Here is an 11,477-nt window from a genome sequence, read left to right on the forward strand (position 1 = left end):
CTTTGTTTGTTTGATTTGTGCCGCGTAGTAGTCGCCGAGAGATCGCGAACGACGACAAAAAGAAGCTTGGAGTCCGGTGCCGCGAGATAGGAAGTTCGTAGCGCAAGCAGAAGCCCGGAGTACGCACCGCGAGCACGAGGACTAGTACCGCGAGCCGGAAAGCGAAACGCGTACCGCGAGTTGATCTATCGGTTTGTTAAGCGAAGGCAAGTCCAACCTTTTCCCTTTTGATCATATTTATCCCAGTTTTTAAACACAACCCGTAAAAGACTATTTAAAACTGCATTCAATTGGTATATGAAACCTTGAAATATTTTACTGCTTGTTGTAGTTAAATACCCAATTGAAATGCCATACCTTGCTATTATTTAAATCGTGATTATTTCTTGACAATCTAAGATTTATCACTAAACATGATTAGCTCTGTTTAGATGAATGTCTTGATAAATAATACTAGCATGCTTAGGATTTATTTATGCAATATTACTCATTGTTATTTATCAATTGCAATTATTTACAAATGAGAAAAAATGGGATGGTTGTTTTAAAAGATGTGAGTTAAATTTATAAAGTATAATGAACATGATGATGATGATGATGGTGATTACCCAGAGATGGGGCGGAATAGGGTCCATGTGTGGGACTACTGGAGATTTGACTCGAGCCTGTGTGGTTCGGTCTTGTAGTTGTCCGCCTTGTCTCGATTAAGAACCGATAATTGGCAGGATTTTAGTCAAGTATTACAGTGCAACCATACGGCTAAATGGGCACTGGCCTTAGCTTATTAAGTCAGTCGGTCCGAGAAGATGCTACCGACCGAGCGCTTGAGGAGCTCGTCGGTGTTGGGGTAGTTAACCCGGTCAGATCTATGGAGGCGAGGCGCTCCTAAAGTCTGTCATGTAGAATATTTTGGGTCCGGCTGATGTAACGGCTTTGTCATATTAGTTTGCCGACAGATCTAAGGAATTGTGTATATGCGCGCTAGTTACGCGCTGACATCAAAGCTAAACATGTCGTATGGGTAAAGTGTACAACTTCTGCAGGAGTGTAAAACTATTCGAATAGCCGTGCTCACGGTCAAGAGCTCTTGAACTAGACAGCCGGTTTTAGAGCTTTTAAAATCTTTTTGATAAAATGGGATTTGAGTCTGATTTTGGAAATGTCCGGCAAGAGTGTCGTGGGCTACTGCGGACGGAGTGTCCGGTAGTATTAAAATTTGGACTCACTTCTTTTTATATATAGTCATAAATATGATCATATTACTTTTTTGCTAAAATGCCTTTACAAACTTAACCTTGCATGGATAAAAATCTGCTTTTCGCAAAATAAACCTTAGTCAATTTCTTGTACTCCATTATCCATTATGCATGAACTTTTATCCCCCCCCCTCCGTAGGGCGGGGTTGGACTTGCTGAGTACTTTTGTACTCACTCTTGCCTGCGTTTACAGATCGCCAGAGAAGTCTACCCGTAGTCATCGCGTCCGCACCCGACTTGCCAGTGGCGTGGGACATCACGATGCTGAGTTGCGATGCTGAGTACCAGCCTCTTGGGACTAGAATTGTACCACATGTGGCTCCTGTGTAAACGGGGGTCGCGACATGTGAGATGTATTGCTTCATGGCTTCCTCTTCTATTCTCTGGATCTTTTTCTCTTCTCTGATCTTCTTTTGGATGTCATCAAGAACCTTCTGATGCTCGGCCGGAAGTTGCTGAACAGTCGGCATCTTGATGTTGAAAGCATCAATTTCGCCAGGTTTAGGAATAACGGCCATGGCAGCCGATTTATTTTTCTGATTCCGAGCGGAGTCTCCAAAAAGTATATTGGGATAGAACTAAGGCCAACACAAAAGCGCTCGAACGCGCAGCGAGCGATGGCACGACGCAGCGCCGAAACTCAGACCGGTCTGGTATACCGGTCAGACCGGTTGTCGCCAGGCAGACCGGCGGCGAAACCAACGAACGTCGCCCGAGAAGGACACGTCGAGGCAGGCGCACACAGGGTTGTTCTAGGGTCGGCAAGCCACCTAGAACGCCATCAATCGACGTAGAAACAAAGTAGGAACATCAAGTAGTAGATTGAAAAAGTTAGGACAAAAAAAAGATAAAAAAATAAAAGTTGTATTATTTGATCGATGCCTCAACCGGCCGTGACCCTTTATATTTATGGAGTGGGCGGACTTATCCCGAAAGAAATACTATTACAAGATCTAAATTTATGAAAATTCCTAGTTGTACTCGGACTCCTCTAAGACCGGTCAGACCGGTCGGCCTTTGCCGAACCAACTATAGTGCCAGACTGGTCAGACCGCTCGGGCGCACCGGTCACACCGGTCGGTACTGTCTAGTGCCAATTTTGATCGTCAACAGTCTTATCGTATAATATAATTTAACCCAATCATTCATACACAAAATAAGACATCGATACTGTCGTGTGCTCCGCGCAAGCTAGAACTTTGTGTAGAGAACTCTACAAAGCTATTCCCTCAAAAAGCACTGTAGCGCTAAAAATACACTGTAGCGCTGAAAAATACATAGTAGCACACTGTAGCACTTTTCGTTTGTTTGTGGTAAATATTGTCCTATTATGATCTAACTAGACTCAAAAGATTCGTCTCGCAACGTACATCAAAACTATGCAATTAGTTTTTTATTTATCTACATTTAGTACTCCATGCATGGGTCATTTGCTATATTTAATGTTTCGATGTGATGGAGATGTGATGGAAAGTTTGGAAATTTTGTGGGAACTGAACACAGCCATTATCATAAACGTGCAGTAGATTTTTTTTTCTTCTTTTGGCATCTTATGCGCACGTGCCATACCCTAGCCTTCTTCTACTTCCAGTAGCTGTACATGCAATGCCTGGCCGAGATCCAAGAGCAGAGGAGAAAACGAGTTCCGATTCGTGAAATTTCTCTGGAACAGATGCCGATGCTCCCTGGCTGACTTTTAACGGCCGCCCCCCACACGTGCCGACCCGCGAGAGATTCCGCCTCCGGCCGGCCTCCCTGATATTTTCACCTGGCGGCCGCGTACGCGCACCCGTGTACTACCTCACCGGACGGCGGACGTGCTCCGCTCGCAGCGGAGAAGCGCCCAGACGATTCGCCAAAAGTGGTCTTCCGGCCCGGCCGGTGCGCCGCCGTCGATCCCCCATCTCGGAAACGGCAGGGGTGGCGTCGTGGCAGCCGGGCGGGGGATCCGCCCGCGCGCGCCCGACACGCGTCGACGCGGTTGTAACGGGAACGGCCGCGCGCCCCCATGACTGCGCGCTAGCCACCGGCGGCTGTCCGCGGCCAGACCGGCCTGGAACGCGAGCATGGATGGCGCGGCCGTTCCGGCCCTCGTCGTTTCTGTTCCGAAGAAACTGCCCTCGTCTAGACTGTCATGTAGGATTGGAGCAGCGCTGCAGCTGCGCGTGCGTAAGCCACGACGCGAACGCCGATCGAGGGCCGTGTTTGGTTTACAGGTGAAAAAAAAACTTTTTGGTACTTTGATCACCAATTAAGAGTATTAAATAAAATCTAATTACAAAATTATTTTCACAACTATGGTACCGTAGCAGTTATTCTAACTAATGAGACCTTTGACCGTACAATTAGTGAATAATTGAGCGCGGCCACTGTAGCATCACTGTAGCTAATCAAGACGGAACTTGAGTCATTAGATTCGTCTCGAAAAGTTACACTCATCCCTGAATTTTTTTTGCAAATAGACTTCATTTAATACTCCATGCGAATATTCGTCTTTTTGTGAAATTGTGATGTGACTTGTAACAAAACATGGCCGAGAATGCCAATTCCAACTGCGCAACGGGGGAATCGGCTTTGCGTGCCGTGAAAAGCATCCAAACTTACAGCAACAGAGTCATCCTAGAGATACATAATAGTGTAGAAACTGTAGAATAATAATATCCTAAATAAAATAATAGATAGAATGGATAGATTCAGGCTGTGTTTAGTTTGTGAAAAAGTTTGGATTTTGATACTGTAGCACATTCTGTTGTTACTTGACAAATAATGTCCAATCATGGATTAATTAGGCTTAAAAAATTCATCTCGTGCTAATCAGTTAGACTGTGTAATTAGTTATTTTTTCAACTGCATTTAATGCTCCATGCATGTGTCGAAAAATTTGATAAGACGAATACTGTAGGAATTTTTTTTGAAAACTAAACAGGGCCTCACATGGTGGACTGGATGGATGGACTATCTGAATGAAGATTCCAACCCCAAGGCCGGGCGAGCCCAAGCAGGCGAGCCCACAGGCCGGCGGGCGCAGGAGCCACACAACCAACCCTGGACCGCCCAAAATATCTCGGCCCGCCCGCGGAAAAGAGAGGGAGACGGACCGGGCTTTTCCGGCCTCTCCAGAACGTTCAGGATTCCAGATATTTTTCATTCCAACAGCTAGCCCTCCCCATCTCTTCCCTTGTCTTCCCGCGCTTCGCAAGGCTTCGTCTATCCTCTCCTCCTTTCTCCCAACCCGCTGGCTCCCATCAATCTCACCCTCGCCCCGAGATATTTTCCCGTGCCACCGGCCCTCGTTATATATACAGCCTGTCCGCCCCCGCCGCTTTCCCTCGCTCGTCGCCATCGCCGTCAGCTCCGCCACCATCCCGGGTACCTGCCGTACAGCAGATGCTCTAGCAGCAGCCCGTGAGGACACGACGGGAAGGAGGAAGGAAAGAGGTCGAAGCGCCGAGGAGGAGGAAGGCCAAAGCGCCCAGAGTCGTGTGATTTGGGGAGGATAAGCAGCCAGGTTCGTGCCGGCGCCCGGAGCGAGCCGGCGATGAGCAGCGGGGCGCAGGGGAGGAGGATGCAGCCCCCGGCGCGGTCGTCGTCGTACTACGCCGTGCTCGGCGTCCGCCCGGGCGCCTCCGCCGCCGAGATACGCGCCGCCTACCACCGCCTGGCCATGGTGAGTAACTAACCACTTGCTCCTCTCGCTTCGGTTTTGGTTCGCCCCCCCGGGAGGACAGGGAACAGAGCATGACGCGCTTGGTTTCTGCAGAGGTGGCACCCGGACAAGATCGCCCGCGGCCGCGCGGCGGCGGCGGACCCGGCGCGCGCGGAGGAGGCCAAGACCAGGTTCCAGCAGATACACGAGGCCTACCAAGGTGAGCCATTCCAGAATTCAGAGTCCAAAAAATCTCTCCCTGTCCGATCCCCTGTCTTGCTCTGCCATTCCGCCGCCTCGGGTGCCTGCCGATGAGCATTTGGATTGCTGACACGAACTCCGCTTTGCCCGTGTCGATCGCGCGCGTGCAGTGCTGTCGGACGAGAAGAGGAGGGCGCTCTACGACGCCGGGATGTACGACCCGCTCGACGACGACCAGGAGGACGTGGAGGTGAGCACGACCCACTCAATCCCCATCCATGGCTCTTCGCCGCGAATTGCTCGATTTTTCAGGCTCCCCTGCTGCTGCTGCACCGCAGGACGAGGATTTAACCATGTGCTTTCTGTACTTCCAGGGATTCCACGACTTCCTCCAGGAGATGATCTCGCTCATGGCCACCGTCGGCAGAGAGGTAACCACCTCGTGTTCATCAGTTCATGCCATTGCCACCTCACATTCATGGGCAAAGCTGCCCTAATCTAGTGCAGCATCGATCGACAACTGACGGATCGTTTCTTGTTCTTCTTCCCGGTCGTGCAGGAGCCCGTGTACAGCCTGGGCGAGCTCCAATCCATGCTGGACGTGATGATCCAGGACTTCGCCGCCCCCCAGCCGGAGCCCAGCGGCTTCTTCGCCGGCACCGCGCCGCCCTTCGGCGAGCCGGGCGCCGCGGAGTCGACCGGCGCCTCCGCGCGCTTGCATCCCCAGGGGGTCGGCGGCTCGGCGTGCTTCAGCCGGACGGCGTTCTCCCGGTGACGGCCGCGCTCCAGAGCCAGGTTCAGAGATCCGCAGAAGAGCAGCAGCTTCTGCACCCGTGCACATTCAGCGCCATGGGGAGGGAATGTCCATGGCAGCAGCTCTTGAAATGGACGGTGCAGAGAGGCCAATGAGGGGCGTCGTCGTCGTCCGCTCGACCAACTCATTTTGGGGAAGGTGGAAATGATTCTAGCTAGGACAAAAAGGGATAGAACAGAATCTGGCGCCACTCACTGAGCAGCTAATAAAAAGGATTTTTCTTTTTGTGTTTGTGGTCTGTCAATGTAGCCGTCTCCTAGCCTAGCAAGCATCAACGCTGTACATATGGCGAGCACCTGATGTTGCCTTTGTGATAGCTTGTATTACGTGTGCTTGGTGAGGCAATTTGGGCCATGTTTGGTTACAACTCTGAAATTTTTTTCAAAAAAAATGAATATATGTATGGAGTACTAAATGAAATTTATTTGTGAAATTTTTTCACGAATGAGTGTAATTTTTTTAGACGAATTTAATGAGCCAAGTTTCACTATGATTGGCTATAGTGATGCTATAGTAACCGTCTCTAATCATGCATATGCTACAGTACCATAATTATAAAAATTGTTTTGTATCTCTAATTAGTGGCCAAATGTCAAAAAGTTTTCACCAAACAAGGCCTTGAAAGGTTTGACGACGTGTGGGTATTGGAGCTCTGCTCTCCATCAGTGATTGGCATGCTACACTTGGAAGTATTCTGAGGCCCTGTTTGCCCCTAATCTAGTACTCCTCCGTTTCGACTCGCTGGAATCTGAGCCCTGAAACTTTTGAAGCCTAAAGAACAAATTCAGTCAAATGAAAAATATATGCAATTAGATTGTCTAAAAAGTGGCTTCGTCGTGATTGTTTGGCGTTGAAATGGCATGGGTTTGTTGAGCATACCGGTACTGATCAAAATGTTCAATTTGTAGTGGCTAAATCTTTCATTAAATAGTAACTTTTAGAATTAGTCAAAATTAAATATTTTTATTTTTTATCAATAATATCTTTAAAAATAATTGTTTTTCAATATAAAAAAGTTACATATTACTTTTATGTTTTTAATCTTTATACAGTAATTTTTAACATCTTCGAGCGAACCTAAAAATAACGGAGATAGTATGTGCAAGATAGGATAAGAATCGTATATGTGTATATTGAATGGTAGTATTTTTTTAGATAAAGGAATATTAAGAAAATATCCCAGCCTCTACATCAAAGAGATATATCTTGTTCTTATTATAAATTTTAAGAGATAAACAGTAAGCAAATCACAAGCCACAAAATCTATTGCTAAACTGTCACCCGTTCCGCGCAAAGATGTCCATCCCCGTCACCTCCAAAGCGCGGCATGCATATGCAATCAAGTCTCTATCCTCTTCCTTTTGCAAAATCGCACATGTCCTGGTGAGATTGGTGGCCTTGAAAAGCATCTGGAGAGCAGTTTGTTTTTTATTATTATGAAAAACTACATTATTTCTGGATAACCAGATTGATCAAAGAAGCGTACATAAGCCTGTGAAAATAATATTTTTTTTCCTACCTAAAACCCTGCAGCCAAGACTCGAATAAATGTACAATATTATTGAATCGTAGTATATATATATATTCTTTCTTACGGATACTACTTCTTGGAATCACTTCCGTAGTTAAACCAGTCAGTACCACGGAGGCTTACTTTGATGCCAGTTAGTACTAATACTAATCCAAATAATGCCCTAATGCCAACGATTTAAACAATCTTTGATCCATTGTTTCCTTTTCTTAACTCAGATCTTCACCGGAACTGGTTCTTCTTCAGTATTGCAGAGAGACTCAGTGCCACTAGCATGCGGACCTCACTACACCGGGAACCATAGGTCAGTGGGATGAGTCCCCTGCAGTAATTACTGCAGGGGAGACTCATCCGTCTTCACCAGGGCGTGACCAAAGAAATGAGTTGGGAGTTGGGACGGATCCGCATGGGGAAGAAGAGGAAGGAGCGAGGCAAAAAGAACAGTCAGGAGGACGGGTTGGAGCCGTGGAGGAACAAGAAGTGAACATTCAGTATTGCCCCTACTGTAGTTCATTTCGACTCCATGTAAGGTTAGCCGTCAAACATTTTGAAGCTAGCTAGTTTTTCATGTTTTTATTTAAAAAAGTGTTTTCGACATTTGTTTTTTAGAAGCTACTCTCGATCACTTACATGCTTGCTATTACTATTTTTGAACTCATCTTCGCTGCCAACGACTTCATGCTCTGCTTTAATAGAAGTAGCTCTCTCTATCTCTGTCAGTTGGTCAGTAACCCATCGAGAGGAAAAAGTGAGTCAACTGAAGTGATTAAACTAAGCACCATCTCAAAGTGAACACAAATTCAGAGTTTATTTGGTTGGGTCGATGAAGCGGAGCACGCCACCGGTAACCCCCAGAAACGAGCAGTTGTTCTACCAGCAATGTAAAAAACTAGGCGATGCAGATGCACCAGCACTCCGGCTTCCCGGCTATATACGGCCATGGATTTCACGGTGCCGTGATCACCGAGCCACCGTCCTTCGACCATTCCGCCAGCTGAGTCGCTGACCTCTTCGAAGGGAGGACCATGAGGATGCCAGGCGGAGGAGGCCGGAGCCGAATGCTGCCGCTCAAGATCACGGTGATCCTGGTCGCCGTGTCGTCGTCCCCGGCGGCGCTGGGCATCCCGATCGACGAGGACTGCAAGTGCTTCATGTGCGTCTGCGACCTGGACCCGCACCCGCTCCCGCCAGAGGCGCCGTCCCGCCACCAGCCGCCGCCGGTCCCCTCGCCGCCGCCTCCAACGCCGTCGCCGCCGCCGCCGGCGCTCCCCGCGTACTACCCGCCGGCGACCGGGTACTACTACGACCCGCCGGTGCCGTACGGGTACCCGTGGCAGGGCGGGTACGGCCAGCCGGCGGGGGAGGTGTACCCGCGGGAGGACAGGCGCGCGTCCAAGTCCGGCGCGGCCCGGCGCGCCCGCCCGCTCCTCGCCGCCGCGCTCGCGTCCGCGGCGTTGCTGCTGCTGCTGCTCGTGCGCGCTGCTTGAGTTACTTCTTGTCATCGGCATGTCGTACGACACCGATTGTGTCTACGTGTACTCGTGTCCCTGAATCCCTCCCTGACCGGGCAAGTAACCATAAAACATCCTCTCCCGGGTGTTGTGTTGTCTCGTGTGCAGTAAACGTGTTCAACCTTTTGGTCATTGTTATAAAAAAAACTTTTGGTCATCAATACCTTTTTTCTCTGAACATTTTATTTATGCGACAGCGAGCATCCTGGTTCCTTTCCAATTCCATGTCCACTCTCCCTACACGGTTCTAGCACGAGCAAGAAGCAGACAGAGGGTCACAGCTCACAGGGCCCAACACGTACCCGTGCTAAACTGACCAGTGACTGAGTCTGCAACAGCTGTGCCCCAAACGGGCGCTGGGATTCTCATCCTCCACGGTGAAATCAACTCTGCCGCGGCGCTTGATTGAAAACCCGGTCATCTGGTTCTGTCCCCTTCTATCAAGTCAACTCAACGCTGGCACAGTGTCAATGTGCCGTCAGGGTTAGGGGGCCTGGCCTTGGTCTTGTTCTTGTTCTTGCCCACCTGCTCCGGCAGGCAAACGGCAACCGGCTCCGGTCAAGCCCTGCACTGCACACTTGGTCACTTGCAGACCGAGGATCACAGAGCGCACTCCACACACACACACACACACACACACACACACACACACACACACACACACACACACACACACACACACACAGAGAGAATTCCGTCTGCTAGAGTAGTGCTAGTTCAACGTGATATTCTAGACGGTCAAATGCGCCACACGCACGTCACACACCCACACTACAAAACTGGCCCCCAAGACAAGAACTGGCTGGGCATCCAGGCGAGCGCCAGATGCCACACCATCCATTCTCTTGCTAAAGCAAGCAACCATGGAGGGGTCGATCGGTTCCCGGGTGTGCAGGGGCGTCCGGTCCTGCTGGATGGGCCGCCGGAGCTACTACCAGCGGCTCCCGGCGTCGCGGCGGCCGGCCGGGCGAGGGGTCAGGCTCGGCCGCCTGGCGGGCCTTTTTGCCTCGACGTCGGCGCGGGGGTTCGGGCGGCTGCGGCGCGCCAAGACGCGGTGGCCGTCGCCGCTGCGGCTGCTGCGCCGGGTCGTCGACGCGTGCGTCGTCGGCGCCCTAATCTCGCGGCCGCTGAGGATCTTGAGAGCGGGCGTGCCAGTGGGAGCGGAGGAGGAGGAGTCCGCGGCGGTGCCGTCGGCGTGGGCGGCGTGGTCGTCGCCACCGACCAAGCCGCGCCGCGAGGAGTCGCCGGCGGGGTCGAGGCGCCGCCGCGGCGGCGCGGGCTGCGGCGGGAGGGGCGTGATGCTCAACATCTGCGTGGCGGAGGCGCTCCTGCTGCGGCGGGGCACGTCGGAGGTGAGGCGGTCGCCGCTGCAGCGGCCGCGGGAGGCCGGGCGGTGCGCCGGCGTCCGCGCGTGTAGCTCGTTCCAGTGACGAGGTCTGTGCTACACGTCACGTCATGTGCGCCGTGTGGACAGGTGGAAAAAGTTTTTTGCTCTGAAATTAGATGCCATACTTTTCAAAAAAAAAATGCCAAGATCGCCAGGCCGTTGAAGGTCTCTGCGCTGATGTACTCGTTCTCATCTGCTGTACAGACTAGAGGGACCGGCCGGGTCTCGCCTAAATCAATCTGTATATGAGCCTCCGTTATGGATTATGACAATTGGCAGAATGACCAGTTTAGTTGGTGAAAAGTTATTAGTTTCGGTACTGTAGTATATTTCGTTGTTACTTGATAAATACTATTTAATTATGAACTAATTAGATTTAAAAGATTCATATCGTGCTAATCAGTTAGACTGTGTAATTAATTATTTTTAACTACATTTAATACTTAATGTATATATCCAAATATTCGATATGATGGGTACTGTATAAAATTTTTTAAGAACTAAACAGGTCTCCAGGCAGAAGGATCCGTAGGTCAAATTTTAGAGTGCAGTTGGGCCACTAACATGTTGTTTCATGCACTACTGCAGAGGAGTCATGTGTATACTTTTCCATCCAGCTCGAGGCCAATGAGACCGCCTCGGAGTAGTTTGTAAGGCCACATGACGTTTTTTGTCTCTCTTTTTCTTTAAATTAAAAAAAATCAGAACATAGGCGCACACTCACATTGACATATACACACGCATTAATCTTAATGAACATTTTCAATTTTTGAATTTTGAGAGACCAAAACAGGTTGCGAGATTAACTAAATCAACACCTCCTATCGCATCGATGTACATACAATCTACGACTGAAACAATAATTCACCAAAAGCAATGAGTACTGTGTTAGCTTCGACAGTTGAACTTAGACGCACAAATTTAATTTGGATATGAGTTCTTAATTGAGGTAAGTGTCGTGGCTGAAGATTTATTTATGTACGTTAATGAATGGAATCCTAGAATTCTAGCTCAATAATTATTTTGCTAGATTATCATGTTATATAGAAGGGTGATGAGAATGTTTTGAAATATTATTCACTCGACTTAACTCGTTAAAGTGTTGCTATGGCTTCTTGTATAAACATCTAC

At 49.3% G+C, this 11,477-nt stretch overlaps 2 protein-coding genes across 3 annotated transcripts; both read left to right on the forward strand.

Annotated features, from left to right (window-relative positions):
* Positions 1-4,315: 4,315 nt before the first annotated feature.
* On the forward strand, positions 4,316-6,337 carry LOC120707344 (chaperone protein DnaJ-like). The gene is made up of 5 exons (XM_039992223.1): positions 4,316-4,923; positions 5,017-5,122; positions 5,274-5,353; positions 5,478-5,534; positions 5,663-6,337. Exons 1-5 carry the CDS (start codon positions 4,795-4,797, stop codon positions 5,876-5,878), a joined length of 588 nt encoding a protein of 195 aa, XP_039848157.1. The 5' UTR covers positions 4,316-4,794; the 3' UTR covers positions 5,879-6,337.
* A 1,324-nt stretch (positions 6,338-7,661) lies between these two features.
* On the forward strand, positions 7,662-9,117 carry LOC120707346 (classical arabinogalactan protein 5-like). Of its 2 annotated transcripts, none has more exons than XM_039992224.1 (2): positions 7,662-7,978; positions 8,169-9,117. In XM_039992224.1, exon 2 carries the CDS (start codon positions 8,474-8,476, stop codon positions 8,933-8,935), a length of 462 nt encoding a protein of 153 aa, XP_039848158.1. In that variant the 5' UTR covers positions 7,662-7,978; positions 8,169-8,473; the 3' UTR covers positions 8,936-9,117. The 2 variants fall into 2 exon arrangements, with proteins under 2 accessions (XP_039848158.1, XP_039848159.1); XM_039992225.1 differs by having other exon boundaries at positions 7,662-7,973.
* Positions 9,118-11,477: the final 2,360 nt, after the last annotated feature.

This window comes from Panicum virgatum, chromosome 5K, assembly GCF_016808335.1.
Source record: "Panicum virgatum strain AP13 chromosome 5K, P.virgatum_v5, whole genome shotgun sequence".
Lineage (NCBI taxonomy): Eukaryota > Viridiplantae > Streptophyta > Magnoliopsida > Poales > Poaceae > Panicum > Panicum virgatum.